Source organism: Cucurbita pepo, chromosome LG13, assembly GCF_002806865.2.
Source record: "Cucurbita pepo subsp. pepo cultivar mu-cu-16 chromosome LG13, ASM280686v2, whole genome shotgun sequence".
In the NCBI taxonomy this organism is placed as follows: domain Eukaryota; kingdom Viridiplantae; phylum Streptophyta; class Magnoliopsida; order Cucurbitales; family Cucurbitaceae; genus Cucurbita; species Cucurbita pepo.
Genome location: NC_036650.1, coordinates 9,152,338 through 9,170,110, shown reverse-complemented (window position 1 = coordinate 9,170,110; position 17,773 = coordinate 9,152,338). Strand labels below are relative to the sequence as shown.

At 36.7% G+C, this 17,773-nt stretch overlaps 5 protein-coding genes across 6 annotated transcripts in view; 3 read left to right on the top strand and 2 right to left on the bottom strand.

Annotated features, from left to right (window-relative positions):
• Window positions 1–93: 93 nt before the first annotated feature.
• Window positions 94–3,169, top strand: LOC111808316. Its single transcript, XM_023694228.1, has 3 exons — window positions 94–316; window positions 2,329–2,399; window positions 2,521–3,169. The coding sequence occupies exons 2-3, from the start codon at window positions 2,331–2,333 to the stop codon at window positions 3,100–3,102; spliced, it is 651 nt and encodes a 216-aa protein (XP_023549996.1). The 5' UTR covers window positions 94–316; window positions 2,329–2,330; the 3' UTR covers window positions 3,103–3,169.
• A 437-nt stretch (window positions 3,170–3,606) lies between these two features.
• LOC111808942 (gibberellin-regulated protein 9-like) lies at window positions 3,607–4,785 on the bottom strand. Its single transcript, XM_023695193.1, has 4 exons — window positions 4,672–4,785; window positions 4,549–4,572; window positions 4,216–4,276; window positions 3,607–4,064 (listed from the first exon to the last, which is right to left on the bottom strand). Exons 1-4 carry the CDS (start codon window positions 4,783–4,785, stop codon window positions 3,883–3,885), a joined length of 381 nt encoding a protein of 126 aa, XP_023550961.1. The 3' UTR covers window positions 3,607–3,882.
• Window positions 4,786–6,568: 1,783 nt separating this feature from the next.
• Window positions 6,569–12,616, top strand: LOC111808337. Its single transcript, XM_023694258.1, has 9 exons — window positions 6,569–6,938; window positions 7,121–7,242; window positions 7,693–7,900; window positions 8,062–8,587; window positions 8,656–8,907; window positions 9,009–9,200; window positions 9,284–9,358; window positions 9,467–12,004; window positions 12,191–12,616. Exons 1-9 carry the CDS (start codon window positions 6,766–6,768, stop codon window positions 12,503–12,505), a joined length of 4,401 nt encoding a protein of 1,466 aa, XP_023550026.1. The 5' UTR covers window positions 6,569–6,765; the 3' UTR covers window positions 12,506–12,616.
• An 18-nt stretch (window positions 12,617–12,634) lies between these two features.
• The window catches only part of LOC111808339 (subtilisin-like protease SBT3.4), a 5,711-nt gene continuing 572 nt past the window's right edge, over window positions 12,635–17,773 (top strand). Inside the window, exons 1-4 of one of the 2 annotated variants that reach the window (XM_023694261.1) lie at window positions 12,635–12,720; window positions 12,955–13,277; window positions 13,381–13,478; window positions 14,482–14,586. In XM_023694261.1, coding sequence (XP_023550029.1) covers window positions 13,036–13,277; window positions 13,381–13,478; window positions 14,482–14,537 — 396 coding nt within the window. In that variant the 5' untranslated portion in view covers window positions 12,635–12,720; window positions 12,955–13,035 and the 3' untranslated portion in view covers window positions 14,538–14,586. Of the gene's footprint in view, window positions 12,721–12,954; window positions 13,278–13,380; window positions 13,479–14,481; window positions 14,743–17,773 lie in introns of those variants that run through there. The other variant, XM_023694260.1, reaches the window with a different exon arrangement.
• Window positions 14,714–17,739, bottom strand: LOC111808338 (uncharacterized membrane protein At4g09580-like). The gene is made up of 4 exons (XM_023694259.1): window positions 17,341–17,739; window positions 15,945–16,215; window positions 15,676–15,846; window positions 14,714–15,202 (listed from the first exon to the last, which is right to left on the bottom strand). The coding sequence occupies exons 1-4, from the start codon at window positions 17,574–17,576 to the stop codon at window positions 15,071–15,073; spliced, it is 810 nt and encodes a 269-aa protein (XP_023550027.1). The 5' UTR covers window positions 17,577–17,739; the 3' UTR covers window positions 14,714–15,070.

The window sequence follows — 17,773 nt, the reverse complement described above, 5'->3', positions numbered from 1 at the left end:
TTTAAAACATCTCTGAAAATAAAATGTTAATTGTTTTATTTAAAACAAATATTTTTAATAATTAATTTAGCTCCAAAAAAAAAAACTGAAAAGAAAACGAAAAGAAAGGAGCGGCGGAGGCAAACACGGCTATAGGCTGCAAGCAAAGGACAAGAAGTTTGCTCTCTCAGTCTCGGCCAATCTGTGGCTCGCATCGTCCTAATTCTCGCAGTGGGTGACGTTTCTTCTTCAACCACCGCTGCACAACCACAACTCTATACGCTTCACTTCGATTCCCTCTGCGAGCAATTCGCCACCAAGCTCCCTCAAATTTCAGGTTCTTCCTCTAATTTCATCTCTATGCTCCGTTTGCAACTCTTTGAAGAATTTTGAATCCTTGTTTCGTTCATATAACGAAGTAGGTATCTTAATTGGATATGTTAACTGCTCCTTTTTCGCATTCGGTTTTGATCGAAATTCCAATCTCGAAGGAACCTCTTTGCTCGTGTCACTCACACACAATTCAATTCAATTCAACTCAATTAAGAGAATAGTCAGATATAAGCGCTCGAGCTCCTCCTGTTATGAACTGCAAGTTTATCTTTGTATACAATGGCGATACTGCCTTATTGCCGATGATATGATCCATTTCTCTTGGAGAAGAAAGACATTGGTTGAAAATTTTGCTGCATGATATAGTCATAAAACATAGTGTTCACATTGCATATTTGCATAATTCTAGTGCACTGTTTGGAAGATCACATCATGTCGTACAGCAACATCTTTCTGTTTATGCTGGAGTATTCGCTAGGAGTTGTTGCCTCTACTCTGCCAACTCCACGAACAAAATTTTGATCATGGCTACCTTTTGACGACTGGCAGTCAAAAAGAAGGAATTATAGTTTATTTTTTACTTCAACATGTGTGGTAGGATTGAAGTTTCTGCCCTTAAGAATTGCTTCACGTTTATTTGAAATTGTTCAACATCATGGATCATTTGAGATTCCTTAACATTTGCATGTTCATGCAATTCCATAACTGACGGAAATGGGCTGTAGAGCATGGTCTAATTACTGACTTGAGTGGTTGTTTGTTTTTTCGATTTGTGTAACTGTATGTGTATTCTATGGAATGAGGCACTAACCACTTTGTCCGTACTGGTGGAAAAACCTCGATGATCAATTCAGCAGTTTTCTTATCTTTTTCAATGAAATATGTAGTTCACCACGTACAAATTTGTCTTGATAGATTATTTTATCTATTATTGTGGATTCAATGCGTAGGAACGTTTCTATTTATCTCCCATCTTGATGGTGCATTTTTTCTCGAGGGGATGTTGGTATGCCAACATCAGAATGGGAAGCCTAGAAATATAAAGCTTGGGGATAAGATTGCAAGGACTGAGATGTGTGTGGTTGAAGTAACCATGAATGAGTATTAGATGTCTAGAAATAAAGGATATAGTGTCTGATAGGTTAGAACTGGAGAGATATTAGTATAATTTGTATCAGAATGGAAAACATAGGAATCAGAAGCTCGTAAGATTGAATTCTTGTTTGAATGACACATGAATGTAATTGAACTTGGTCCCAAAAATCAAGGACTTCATATCAAACGCCTTCTAAGAGGCTTCCGAGGATCTCAACCATCTTTTGCTTCACTTTCCATGTACTAATGTTCTCTTCCATGAATTATTTTCAAAGCTCTATTGTGAGCATGGTCACCAATCTTACATGTGGAATTGACTTTTAAAGAGATCCTAGTTAGCCACCTGTCTACATAGGGCCGCCTATTAATGTTTGATACCATTGTTATTTCGGAAGTTGGAACTTTTGCACTCTTGAATGATTTCACTATATCCTTTAGTTAACATATTTTTGCGAGGTTTTCTATTGTTATATCTATCAGGCATATTTGTAAAGCTTTAAATTTTTGTGAGGTCCTTTTTATATACTCAGTACTTGTCGGATTTTCTTTTGTTCCAATTTCCCATGACTCTCTTGAACTCAGAACTTGGATAAAGTTGACAATCCTAAGTGAGCTCAGACTGAGACATGATTTTGCATGGAAATTCATCTACTAGCTCGTTGATAAAAATTTTATTGGTAGTACGGTTATTTCAAAATACTAATGTTGGAAGGTAACTGTAAGTTGGAAACTGTGCCTTTGATAGAACAATTATCTTTGTTGCATTAACTCGCTTGGATCTTCTGCATGCGTGAAGGGAACTCATTGTTGATTCAAAGAAAATGTTTAATCACAATTTAGGAATGGGAGGGATTTTCCGTGTGATATGAGTCATATGTTATGAATGGTACGTGTATTACTAAACTTGTTAATATGGTACAGGGATGCTAGGAAAATCATTGGTATCTCCTATATCAACAGTTGATTCTGTAACTCGTCTCTGCTTTTCTACTGTGAGTAGCAGCTTTTGTCTCGTCCCATGGAATACTATTGACTTCATACTCTTATTGCTCAATCAATACTTTTATACATTATCTTATAGGGTTTAAATTTATTCTTAAAATCTCATTGCAGCCCTGCACTGGCACCGCCAAATCAGAAGCTGTATGTTCAAATGTGAGTTTCTCCTATCAGCCTGCTAAGTATATGATAATGGATGTGAGGAGACAAAGTCCCTATCCGAGGAAGTGGGAAATCCATTCAACTGCTCAAGTCGAAAGCTTGGTATTAAGTGATGAGGATAAGAAGACATGGGAAGCTTGTCGGCAAGCTCTGTCCACGTTCAGCTTTAGTGATGAGGAGCAAGATAAGATGCTCGGAAAGGCGTTTGGCCACATTCATTCACCCTACTGGGGCGAAGACAGAAAGAAGGAAGTTCCTAATATTGATACCGTAAATGAGATACTGGAATATCTGAGGACACTTGGGCTCTCTAATGACGATCTCTCTAAGCTGCTCAAAAAATTCCCTGAAGTTCTTGGGTGCAATCTTGAGCAGGAGCTGAAAACCAACGTACAATTGTTGGAGAAGGAGTGGGGAATTCAAGGCAAATCACTAAGGAATCTTCTTCTGCGTAATCCCAAGGTATTGGGTTACAATGTTGATTGTAAAGGAGACTGCATTGCAAAATGCACCAGATGCTGGGTTCGATTCTAATCACACTTTCTTTTACACAATTACTTATACCAATAATAACTTGTGCACATGAATCATGTCTGAATTACCAGNTTTCCTTTCTTTCTTTTCATATTCTCGATTTCCATTTCTACTTGGGTTTTTTTTTCTTTTTTCTGCCATCTTTTTGCTTGTACTCATGCACAATAAAAATAATATTCTAAATCAAAATTCTTTACTTTTTAGCAATTCTTTGTAATATTATTCTCTTTTGCTTCATCTTGTTCTTTTCTTTCTTTTCTTTTCTTTTCTTTTTTTATTTCTTTCTTTTACAAGGTTCGAATCTATTGAATATTTTTAAAAGATTAATTAATAAGTTTCGTCATATTTAATAAATTATTTAACTTTAAATTGTAACTTTATAAGCACATTAGACATTTTTTTTTTTAATGGAAGAATTTTTCGGACACTACATTGTAAATTTAGGAACATATTAACACACTCTTAAAATTCAAGACTTATTATGCACAAAATAAATAAGAAAAATAAGAAAATAAAGTCATATATTTAATCACTTCATTTATTATCAATCACAAAACAAATTACATAATCAACCACCCTTCTGACGAACACAACAAAAGACATAATTCACTGCCCTTATAACGACACAACAAAAGCACCAGTGATATATATATATATATATTTTTTTTAACCACATTTATGAGTATTTAAATTGTCTGAATATCAACGGAAAATAGCATAAAATAGAACCAGCTCCAAACATAAAATGAAAATATGGTAGAAGAAGAGAACAATGGGAATTTAGGGGCACTTGAGCCTATTGCCGTGGGTCCTGAGGCGAGCATAGCAAGGGCAAGCTTGGTGGTTGCCGTAAGTGCCGGGCGGGACGCAGTGGCACCGACTGCAGCAACTTCCGCAAGCCCGCATACATATCTTCTTTCTCCTCACTTTCATGCATCGCCTTGAGCATGCATATTTGCAATCTAATCCAATCCCATCACAGTATAAGTTTCAAATTTTGTATTTTATTTTTTATAATTTTTATTTTATATTTAAAAAGTAATTGAAATCGTAAAATTCTTTTTATTTTATTTTATTTTATTTTAAATATTGTTGGATTACATGACAACTTACTTATTTTTGGAGAATAGATATGCTTTTTGTTGAGAGCTGTCGTGTTGGTCCCTTCATTCACCTGAACTCAACGTCAGTATTTGATTATGAACACGAATAAACCCGATATTATTAATAAACAATAAAGAATACACAAACTCAAACTTCTATAAACTCGTCAACGTTTTTCTATCTATATGCCTAAAACAGTGTCTCGTCTCGTACAATGTTAAATTACTACTACATGATCAAAATAATTTCAACAACAACAATATTATCTCAAAATTTTGATCCAATGAATTCCAAAACTTGAAAGGTGATGGAAGGGGCAAATGAGAGATGGAGGATACTCACATTAGTGAAAGCCTCTGAAAGACCCTTCAACAGAATATAGAAAGAAAATAAAGTTTATTAATTGGTTACCGGAAAATAAAATATAAAATATTTAATATATATATATATATATATATATAATACCTGCAAGAAAAGGAGAAGGAGAACGAAAGTGCAAAGAACACTGAGTGGCTTCATTTCTGAAGAAGATATCCCCAAATTTTGATGTAGTAGTAAACTGCAATGGCTTGCCTTCATGTGTGTGTATATATAGACATAAAATGAGTAAATTACATTTTTGTCCTCCATTTGCATACTCACCATCTTCTTTTTTGGTTTGTGTTACTTTTAGGAAGGTAATTTCATCTATTTTTCCTTTTCGGCCTATTGTCGATCTTTTATCTTTATATCACTTTTTTGAACGAAAATTTGTTCATTCGTATATGTTAGGAGTTCATTAATGAGGAGGGACAGTAAAAGGCTTACCTAACTCGTACCGTGATAAATATAAGCACAAATGAAGTTCTGAGAGAGTTATACATTTGTGCATTGGGAAGATCATGAATAATTTGTTTCAAAAATATCTTATTATTATTTATTTTTTTAATAACTCTTCAATTTAAAAAAAAAAAAAAAAATACCGGTTATAATAAAAATAAAAATAAAAAAACTTTAAAGGCTAATTAACACCTTGTAAAGGTATATTTAATTTTTAAAAAAAAAATTAAATATATTTTTGGATTTTTTTAAATATTAATGAAATTTTTTTAAAATTCAAACAGAAAACTAACCGTAAGTATATTTTTTAGTATTTTTTTAAGATAAAATATAAAATATAAAAATATTTTGATTAATTTAGGTCTATTTAAAAAGAAACCACTAAAAAAATTAATTTAATTCGAGGGATAAATCCTATACACATTAGGAAACAAAATGAAAATATAAAGAAAAAAGGTTTTCGACGTGGAAAATTATGATTGAATTGCAAAAAAGGAATGGGTATAGCAATAAAATATTTGTATATTTGAAAATGCAATAATAAAGGTGTTGGATAATAAAGCCATTGATGTCAATATCTTTATAAATTTGTGTTGGCAACTTCACACAAAGTGAGAATAACTTAACAGCTGTGTGTTTGCTCATTCTTTACATCCATCCAAAACCCCAACATACACAAACCAAACCCCAATTACAAGAACCTTCTACATTTTTTTTTCTTTTATATATATAATTTCAATTTAATCCATATACTTTTTAAATTAACATTTTTAACTCTAAAAATTTAAATTTAATTCCAATAAAAACATCATATTCACCGTCAATTTTTGTAATTTTTTTACAATTAAAAATACAAAAAGTGGACAGAAAAACTTTGAATCTATCGTACTTGTATTGTTGAACGGAAAAAAAAAAAATTAAGAGTACATCAATTATTTAAATTAAATTCGAGACAGGAATTAGATTTGAGGAGAGAATTCAGGGGGAAAAGTATCTTTGAAAGAGGTGGTAGGGTTGCAGGAATTGGCATGCAAACCAAATTGCTAGCTGTGATGGTGTTGACACTTCTTCACTTATTCAAATTTGGTTCTATCCTTTTGGATGCCTTTTGCCTCCATTTAAATATAAAATTTAAAATGTATTTTTCATGTACATATACATATACATATTTATGTATACATACATGTATGTGTTATGTATATATATACATGTACATATGTATGTTGTCCACCATTGGAATATATATATATATTTCATTTTAAATTTGGAAATAACTCTATTTTTTCTTATTTTTTAAAAATAAAAATAAATTTATTTATTTATTGGGCTTCTCTATGTGGGCTTGAATTTGATTACTTGGGAGCCCATCCTTTGAACCTAGGCCTCAGGCCCAATGTTCTAACTTGGTTTAAAGGATATTAACCAAATTTATAATTTTGATAATTTATTATTTAAAAATCATCTCTAAATTTGTAATTATAATTTTAACCGACATAATTAGTGAAATTTGCTCGGAAAGTAAAACATTGTTCATATTTAGAAAAGAAATAAAAAAAAAAACACTAAGCAAAATGATTTTGCACTGACGGTGGCCAACGGCAAGCGGCTTCGAATCCCACCAATCGACGGACGGACGGACAGACGCCGGGATCCTGGAACCGCCATATCTGTAAACTCAAGAGACTCTTCAGACCTTCCGTGAAGAAAAACCCTAAACTCATCGGAGTTGGAGTTAAATCAATGGAGGCGTCGCCGGCGTCTTCTGAGGGTTCCTCGCGAGAGGTTCAATGCATCGGAAAACTGGAAATAGTGAGGCCAAAACCTGCCAGTGGTTTTCTCTGCGGCTCTATCCCCGTTCCCACTGATAAGGAATTCCATGCCTTCTATTCTGCTCTAGTTCCTTCGCGCCAAACGTATTGACCTTCTTTTTCCCTCGTTATCTGTTCATTCTTCTATTCCTCATCACAATCATGCGAGCTTCTTGTCTCTTATAAATAAAAAAAAAAAAACAATCATGCGAGCTTCTTTCTTATTGCTTAATTTTTTGAGTGAATTTATCTTAATTTGGGTTTATGGTCGGTTTTGTTTGTGAAAGCGTGACAGCTCCGAGGTATCGAGTGCTTCCGACCGAGACAGATCTCAATTTACCTCCACTTCCTTCAAACTCCCATGAGAAGATTCTCCCGATTGGGGCACTCCAGTCGAAGGACGCCGGAGGTTTGTTTCTGCCGTTTATGAGTTGTGCTAATATTTTTGCTGATATAGCGCATTGCTGGAGCATAGCTAGAACCTAAATGGTTTAACGATCTGGCCTGTGGCAAATATAAATGAACTTATTGTGTTGGCGCTAGACATCTGTTTAGTTTGATATAGTCGCCCTGCGCCATTCTAAATGGAGGCAGACAAGTGCAACTTAAATAGCAATGTGGTTGCAATTCGTATTCTTCCGTTCTCCTTTTGTTTAGAATAGTTATGCCTTTTTCATGTTAAAACTTGTTACGTCTGCAGACTTTTGTTTTGTTGGAGTTTCCGTTCCATTCAATCGGCTACAGTACTTGATAGTTTTTAAGATCTCCCTTGAAGTAGCTATGCCTTTGCTGCATTCTAACTTTACTTTCTTAAAAGTTTTGCTATCACTTGGATGATACTAGCATTCACATATTTTAGATTTACCTTGGGACGGGGGTGCTGTTGCTTCAAATCTTACCAGAAAATGTGAAGCTCTTGCTGTGTCTGGTTTGGTTGAATATGGCGATGAGATAGATGTGATAGCTCCAGCTGACATTCTTAAGCAGATCTTTAAAATGCCTTATTCAAAGGCCCGGTTATCCATTGTTGTTTATCGCATTGGACAAGCGCTTGTTCTGAGTACAGGGTATGTACTTAGTAGTCTTTTCTTTGCTGTTAAAATTTCAGTCCTACTGTTTATCACCGGCATTTTTATCGTTGTTCTTTGTGATTTTTTTTGTTCCTAGATGTCACAGAAAATGTAATTGTGATAGCTCATTTTCATTGATTTTCTTGGTGGAAGTGTAGGCCTGATGTTGAAGAGGGAGAAAAGCTGGTTAGGAGGCATAAAAATCAATCAAAGTGTGCAGAACAATCTTTACTTTTGAATTTTGCTATGCATTCAGTTAGAATGGAGGCTTGTGATTGTCCTCCAACTTATCATGCTACCACAGAGAAGCAATCTAAGTCATCTGTTCTTCCTGGAGGAAGTACGTCTCAGGTCCTGGAGCAGACTGACGGTGTTTCACCAAAGGATTTGAATTCCTGTGCCCAATATAAGGAAGTTAAACAAGATGCCTTCTTTTGGGGAAGTAAGAAGGGTAAAAGAAGTAAGAAGCATGATCCCGTCAAAAAGGTTTCAGAAGTTGGTGGAAAGCCTAGGTGCTCGAATCAAGAGTCTGAAAAGCATAGAAGTGTTGGTGATGATGAATTTCTAAGGGTTCTGTTTTGGCAATTTTATAATTTCCGTATGCTTATTGGTAGTGACCTGCTTCTGTTCAGTAATGAAAAGTATGTTGCTGTGAGTTTGCATTTATGGGATATTACCCGACAGGTGGGGCATTGTATTGTTGAGTAACCTGAGTTTAATAAGTATTATTATGTTAACACTTCTTTTTTCAGGTCACTCCACTTACTTGGCTTGAAGCTTGGCTTGACAATGTCATGGCAAGTGTTCCTGAATTAGCCATTTGTTATCATGAAAATGGTGTTGTTCAGGGATACGAGCTTCTGAAGACGGATGATATATTCCTATTAAAAGGGGTCTCTGATGACGGTACTCCTGCTTTTCATCCTTATGTGGTACAACAAAATGGCCTTTCTGTCTTGAGATTTCTCCAAGAAAACTGCAAACAAGATCCTGGGGCTTATTGGGTAATACTACAATTTTCATTCTGCATCTCTCATATAAATCATAAGTTAATTCTAGGTGGAGTGTCAACCCCATTCATATACTTAACATCAAATGTTTTCAGCTTTATAAAGGTGCAGGTGAAGATGGGATTCAACTTTTTGATCTTTCTCTAATTCCCAAGAACCATTCCTCCAGTGATTTCGATGATAGCTCAAATTCCTTACCCTCGATGCTATATAGAGGGAGATGTGACTCCTTATTTTCATTTGGAACACTCCTCTACCGTATAGCTCACCGTCTCTCACTTTCTATGGTGAGGAAGATTTGTACTTATGTTTTCTGTTTTTGCATCTTGGAAATGGTTGGTTGCTGCAATTATAATTGTTACTTTTGCAGAATCCAACTAACAAGGCCAAATGTGCGAGGTTTTTTAAGAAGTGTTTGGATTTTCTTGATGAGCCTGATCATTTGGTAATGATATTGTTTCCACTAGTACCTTATGATTGCATCTGTTTGTGTTTTGTGGTCAAGTTTTACTTGAATATCTAGATAACTGACAATCAAGGCCATGGTAAGCAGGTGGTTCGTGCATTTGCTCATGAACAGTTTGCAAGGCTCATTTTAAACTATGACGAAGATTTAGATTTAACATTAGATTCTCCTCCACTGGGATGTGAAGTTGAAGTTGTGGACGCTGAAGAAGAAGAGTCATTGAACTTTTTAAGCAGTACATCTGAAACGGGTAAGAATGAAGGTTCCTCCTCCCTTGTAGAAGAAGACAAACTTGGGGAAGGTGATCCACATCATCAAAATTTGTTGTCAGAAGTTTCTTCATCAATAACATCAGAAGCCTATGTATCTTCTCCAAGAATGATATCGTTGAGGGATCAACAAGGGATAGAACCACCGGTGGCAGCAGAAAATTCTCAAGATGAGGAAAGCTTTGCTGTCTGTAAAGTTTCTCCAACTGCCTCACATGTAGTTCAGACTGTTGCTGATCCAATATCTTCAAAGTTAGCTGCAATACATCATATTTCTCAAGCTATCAAGTCTCTTAGATGGATGCGCCAGCTACAAAGCTCAGAACCAAAGATGGACCATATTGGTGCAGTGCACGATAGTCTACCTTCTTCTGTTAATATCTCTGTCTGTGCATGTGGTGATGTTGACTGTATTGAAGTCTGTGACCTTCGTGAATGGCTTCCAAAATCAAAATTGGACCATAGATTATGGAAATTGGTTCTTTTGCTTGGAGAGTCTTATTTAGCTCTTGGCCAAGCATATAAGGAGGACGGCCAGCTGCATCAGTCCTTAAAAGTTGTAGAATTGGCATGTCTTGTTTATGGATCTATGCCCCAGGAACTTGAAGAGACTAGATTCATTTCCTCAATGGTTGGCACCCCACTTTTGCAGAATAAATTGAATGATAAAGATGTAAAGTTGAGATCATTTAATCAAGATCTGAAAGAAGTTGATTTGCAATGTGATGACTTATCATTGGATCATTATTCTTCCACTTATCTGTTTTGGGCCAAGACATGGACATTAGTTGGAGATGTATATGTGGAGTTCCATTCTATATACGGTAGAGAAACCTCTGAAAAAGCAGAAAAGAACTTTTCCACAAGAGAATTGAAGATCTCATCTGAAGTTGTGAAAGAAGTTAATAGGCTCAAGAAGAAGCTTGGGCAATTTAAAAACTGCAGTGCTTGCTCCTTGGTAAATTGCAGCTGCCAGAGTGATAGGGCAAACAGTGGAAGCAGTGCTAGCAGTAGTAGGGGGGAATCAATTGTCTACAGCAGAAAACACAATAAAAAGACCCATTTTAAGACTTCGACTGCCCACTCAGTCTCAGGAGACCGTGAACATGATTATAATTGTACAAAGATTGATGATGGAATGGGCTCTAACCGTCGACATATAGAGCCAAAAAGGAATGCTCGAATCCCAGTAGGAACTTGCAATATGGTTGATTCTGGGACAAAACTCTCGGTGGGTAATTCTGAAGAGGTGGGTAATTCTGAGGTGGAGGATAATGTGGAGACTTGCGGTCATGTTCATAGTTCGACCTCTCAATCTCATGTGAATTCTAAGGAATCTCAGAAAGTTAAAACTGGTGGAATATTTAAGTATCTTGGGGGTCCTGTTTTTAGAGGATCAGAATGCAATTTGACTGCAGCCCTGAGTTGCTATGAAGAAGCTAGAAAGGCGTTAGGGCAACTCCCAGCTGGATCCGTTGAACTGCAATCAGTTATGAGAAAAAAGGGTTGGGTTTGCAATGAACTAGGTCGATGGAGACTTGAAAGAAAGGAGCTGAAGAAAGCTGAAATGGCATTTATAGGTGCTATTGATGCATTTAGAGCTGTTTCTGATCATACGAACATCATACTAATTAACTGCAATTTGGGTCATGGGAGGCGAGCGTTAGCTGAGGAGATAGTATCCAAAATTGAAGATCTCAAAGTACATGGAATTGTACAGAATGCATATTATCAAGCATTGGAGACTGCCGAACTTGAATATACTGAATCGCTAAGATATTACGGGGCAGCAAAAAATGAACTGAGTGGTGTTGCTGAAGATTCTATTGATGTGCCCAGCAACCTGAGGACTGAGGTTCACACACAGCTTGCTCACACGTATCTGAGGCTTGGTATGCTTTTGGCCAGGCTAGATATAAACGAGGTACATGATATTGAAACATTGGAAGATGTTGGGTCATTTCACACAAATTCTAACAATAGAGGAGCTAAGAAGGGATTGAAGAAAAAGCATAAGATTTCAGCAAATGATGCCATTAGGGAGGCACTATCAATATATGAATCTCTGGGTGACATACGTAAACAGGAAGCTGCATATGCTTATTTCCAACTAGCTTGTTATCAAAAGAATTGTTCTTTGAAGTATTTGGAGTCGGATGGCTGGAAAAAGAGCTTGTCTAAAGATGATAACGCCATTCTCCAACGGGTAAAGCAGTATGCTTCCTTGGCTGAGAGGAACTGGCAGAGAGCCTTGGAGTTTTATGGCCCTAAAACACATCCCACGATGTATCTGACCATTTTGGTTGAACGATCAGCTCTTTCATTAAGCCTGTCGAGCTCATTACACTCGAATGCAGTATGATTCTTTCCCTCTCTAATATTTCCTGTCATAACCTTAAGCACTTTACTATTGATGTTGTTTGGTTTGCTGGGCCATTCGTTGGCTTTTCTTGGACACGATCAGTCATGCCATCGACCATTCTCGAAAATAGTTTCATGTCTGTTGTTTTCCACGTGGTAAATTTTTTGTTTTCCTCTACAGATGCTAGAATTGGCATTTTCTCGCATGCTTGAAGGACGACACGTTTCTGATACCGATGCAGATTCTCTAAAAACGAAGTACTCCGAGATACATTCGAAATTTTGGAATCATTTACAAATTCTATTGAAGAAAATGGTGGGAATGACACTTCCAACGAGTTCAGGAAAATCTTCTGCATCTCAACCTCATATGACACCCAACAGATCTGGTGAAGCCTCAAGGCTGAGGGAGCTTTACAAAATGTCTTTGAAGTCCAATGACCTCCGAGAGCTGCAAAAGATGCATACCATGTGGACTTCAAAACTGGAATGTTGACCGAATAATCGTGTGTATATGTTCATAATGAAGAAAGAAGAGAATATTGACTTTTGTCAAACTTTTCGTGTACCGTTTTGTTGTGCTTTTCTGATGAATTGCTTTTGAATTTTTCTTTTTCTTACAGCAAACTCATACCAAAACGTTGAGTAACACAAACATGGAAATGACATTTGGCATCATTGGGAAGGATCGATCCCATCCAGTTTATGTCGGTGAGGCTTTTTACTTCAAATTCATGATTAATATTAACTTTTGAAATAATATATATATATATATATATTTTAAACATAGGACATTAGTTGTTTTAGTCTCGCAAACTTTGGAATTTAAATTTTAAAATTATAAATTTAATCTAATGACAGAATTAATAAATATAAAATTAAAAGTTTAAAACTCCAATAATTTAATTTTAAAAAACCATAAATTTGGCGTCAAATTCGTTTCAGTAATCCCTGAAGTGGGACCTATTGTGAAGTGTATCTTGCCTGTGAGTACTGTTTGAACCGAGAGGATCGTATTAAACAAGAATGAAGGACGCATGGCGGAGTAAGTTACCAGCGGCAAGGGCCTTATTGTTCCTCTTCGTGTCTTTCTTTACCATTTCCATATCCTCCGCCATGGCTGAGACCGATGAAACTTCTTCAACCGTTTCCATCGCTTCGTCGGCAGCGTCTTCACGGCCTGCAGTTCACATCGTGTACACCGAAAGTCCTCGGGATGAGGACCCCAAGGATTTCCATATCCGAACCCTAGCCTCTGCTCTCGGCAGGTTCGTCGCTTGTTTCTCTGTGCTCTTCTCATTAGTTTCAGTTCATGTTTTCGAAATGCAAAAGAAGTTAATCGGACAAATGCTAGCTCGTTTGCGTTTGCAGTGAGGAAGCTGCGAAGGATGCGCTTATTTACAGTTACAAAACGGCTGTTAGTGGATTCTCTGCAAAGCTCACTCCCGACCAGGTTTCTCGAGTTTCCCGTAAGTCTAGCTTCAGTAGTCGCGTTCTTGATTAGATAATTAAGTTATAAACATAGGAGACTGTTGCTACTGATTGTACTTCCTTCATCGTTTTCAGTGGATCGATTGAGTAGTATACGAAATCGATTGTTTAAATTGGATCGAGGTTGATGTCTAGGGATTCATCTTCTTCACAACTCACATCATGTGTTTTAGTAAGATAGATCAAAGGATGACTCAAGCTTTGTGTAGCTTGCATCTTCTGCATTCATCGTTGTATCATTGTTTGTACTTTCCGTAGCAAAGGGCATCCCAAGTACATCCCATGTTTGGATTTAGGCTTCCAAAACCCACACCCATGCCCACCCATGAGTTACACCTCATTTCCATACGTTTGGGTTTCCTTCCTCTCTCCTTTATGTCATGTGTTTCATCTTCGTCCCTCCTGTGCTTACAGAAACTTTCCCTATTGAATGCTCCATGTATTTACAGAAATTTCTCTTTCAATTATTTTTTTTCTTCCTCATTCAATTTTCTTCTTATTTATGTGATAGCTACGAAATAGTTCAAGATAAATAATATTTCAATTTTTTTTTTCAATAATCAATAAAAGAGAATTTGACAATTAGTTTCTTCATATAAATTACTCTTTAAAACCTGTGAATGTAGCGTTCACATTTAGCTTGTAAGTTATGGTAGGTAAAAAGGACAAAATCAATAGAGGTTACCCCCAGTAAGTTATCATCTTCCATTTAGCAGTGTTCTGCTAATAAGTATCAGATTTCTCTGTAGTTTTGGGTTTATATGTTTATAACTTTAGTAGAAAATTCAAATCTGGCTTCTTATCAACGAATACATCTGATTTATTAATTTAACATATACTTCAATAATTGCCTTCAAGATGGTGAAAGTCCTGTGTCAATTGTTGTCTAGTAGTGGCAATAATTGCCTTGATGTTGTTTTAGATTGATGTTCACTCATTAGCTGATAACAACCAAACAAATTTATCTGCTTTACTTGGCAGAACAACCAGGCGTTCTACAGGTTATTCCAGACAGCCAGGTTGAGTTGCACCGTTAGAGGATGCTGTAGCCTCCCTTGAAGTTGGGTGAAGATGGCGTCATAATGAGTGAGTTTCATCTTCTGTAAACTCAGTTAAAGTTTTTTAGACTGCAACACTTGAATTGTTGTTTGTCAAGGCTGAATATTATCTCCATGTTGATACCCAACACTCAACTCTGTAAAAAGATCTAGAATTCAAGATGCAAGTTTCTATATTTACATGTTAATGCCGCGTCACAAGATGTGCCACTGGTCCAAGTCTTTTCCTAATACTTCTGGGTAAAAATAATGAAAAATTAATACTGTGCTCTAGAAGAAATCAGAGTGCAAAAGAATAAGCTCCATAGACGATTCTGTAAATAAACACCGAACACCCATTAGGGGGTTCTTGTGAGTAGAGGGAAATCCTTGATACTTGGAACTTGTGAAGCTCACATCACTGCCATAGTTTGACTTAGAATTTCCTCTCTTTCATCCCAGGAGACGGTAGATCCTCTGATAACTTAAGTTTAAAGAACTAGTATTAGTACAAAATTCTGTATGCAGAATTTTCATTCATAGGTTCGCTTTCTCTTTAGAAGAATGGGAAGTACGGACAAAGAACCGATGAAGAAAAGTACAGTCAAGGTTTTAAAATCATATAAATCCTTGACGGATTTGAGATCCCCTAGAGCAAGACCGGCCTGAATAAAGAAAGAGGATTAGAAACTCAATTATAAAAGTTGAGCATGAAAATGCAAGGAGAAGTGCATGTTAGAACAAATCTTCATGTGTGATAAGTAAAGGGAATCCTATGAAAGAGAGAAATCGTTCTAGTAATTTAGTGTTCAGAAAGCCAATAAAGCATAAATATGAAGATGATTGACAGAAATAATTTTCTTGATTAAGTATCCAGAAAACCACTAAAACATAAATATGAAGATGATAAATGGTAAGCGTTTTCATATTTAAATATCCAGAAAGCCACTAGAACATAGATATGAAGATGACAGCCGGGTTTGGTCATTAGCATAAATAACCGGTAAGATGAGGCAAAACCTGAAAGTGGAAGGTGAAATTTTAAATGTACAAATGCGTCTTTTGCTAGAAATGGACTATAGTAAATTAGTGAATACATATTCTAGACTAGACCACGGGGAGACTGAAAAAAACTTACCCTAACCATTATATATGACGATGGAACAAGACCGATGAGCGTAGCTGAAAGGAAAACATGAAATGGTACATCGACAATGGGCGATGCCAGGTTTATGAAAATGTTAGGTAGCGTTGGTGTTATCCTTAGAAAAATCATGTAATTAAGCAGCTTCTCTCTTTGCTTTGCTACCTGAAACCACATGCACAATACTCACAGGTTAGACTAATGGAAAACACCTGACGTTGGGTGCTAGATAGTCAAGGAAACTAAGGATGGAATGGCCTTACCTGAGACTGGAAAAGTTTCAATTTTTCAGGCCACATCCAACAAACTAAAGGTCTACCAATTAACTTGGAAAGAAAAAAGCAAGTAGTAGCTCCAGCCGTAGCATTGAAAACGACTAGTACAAGGCCTTTAACAACTCCAAAAAGAGCTCCGGCCAACAATGACAAGAAAACTGTTCCAGGGATCATAAAAGTTTGCATAAATATGTAGGTGGAACAATAACCCAGGATGAACTGTGCAGGATGACCCTTGGCGTAGCTTCCAAGATGATTTCTGGTTCACAAATTTAAAAGACAAAATGCATCTTGGATAGGCATAAGCTGTCTAAATTGTCTAAATTGCTATGGCAATGAAAACCATCAAATGGAACCAACCAGAAGGCGAAGTCAACACAACATATTTAAATGCAACAACAAAGCCTCATGTATTTGAGTTTATGGTGGATCAAACATAACAGCTTTTCTTTTTCCTTTTTTCTTTTATTTTTGGGAGAGGAGGGGAGGGGTTGTGGTTGGTGGTGATAAACCAGTTGCATTAGTTGAGAAAGACTAATTATCGACTCTAATTCTATGACTTAGTTTGCTAACAGAGGATTCAGACAGTCACATCATATCTCGTAAGTTATACAGTGTCCTATCTGAAAGCTATGGTGTCGCTATCCAGTTTAACATTAGTCATTTCTGAAAGCTTCCTCTCCACTTCTTCATTCATACCTACCTCTCCAAACACAATTCCAAGGTCTCCAAATCTCGAAATACAATATATTCTTTTCTAATTTTAGTTCTAATATCATCACTATGGAATCTCGTCTATACACACCCCAATTGATTTTATAAAGAAGTTGAAGTGTCGTGGTTGGTGATTTGGATTTTCGAATTGAGAGAGATCAAGAATGAACTCTACTGCTCGATCAAAAACTGGGATTGGAGAGGATCACATGTGAGAGGATTTGGAAGATTTTTATGGAGTGTCTACTCCTAATCTTAGGGGCATCTCTATCTTAGATTGGTCCGGATCACTATCATCTCGAAAGTCTATTTACTTTCTAATTTTCCTTCAACCTCTAAACTATTCCCGGGTGGTTAAAAACTTTAAGCTTGAACAAAATATCCCAGAATTTCCTCGTCCCAACGAATGCCTCACTTGGATTAGGCTCTGGAAACAGCAATTTACTGCCACTGTCTATACCAAGTCGGCTACCATGGACTAACCTCAACTCGCTCCTCTAATGAAGTAATATGTAAGCCACGGGAGATATTAGCATGAAATGAATAAAGATGCAAGAATTGTTAATATGAAATGAGTGCGCAGGAAGCAATTGAATTCGATTAGAACATTTTCGAAATCAATCCCATTGGAAAGATAAATAAAATCTTTCTTATAAAATTAATCACCTACTTGAGCATTCGAAGATCGGTGAGGGAACGTGGCAGCTTGATGTTCTTGAAGTGGGAGGCCAGCATTTTACTGTAAATGCAGTAGAGCGCAGCGGAGAAAACCAAAAAACTGCCTAGAGCCACCGCCAGTCTCCTCCGCGAGAGAGGATATCTCTCAGATTTCAGCTTCTTCGCCGCCGGACTGTCCATCTCCGCCTTCTCTTCGTCTTTCGGCGTCAGATTCCTCGGAGCCGCCATCAGCGCGCGATTTGCAGACCCACCTTTAAACGTTGAGTGCAGAAGTGGCTTCCGACCGGCTACCCGCTGAGCCGCGCCTCGAGAGAAGGGCACTGTTACCGGAAGCTAGGGCGAGAAAACCATGGCTTAACCACATGATCGATACGGATCCCCTGTCTTCAACTTTTTTTTTTTTTTTTTTTTTTTTTTTTTTTTTT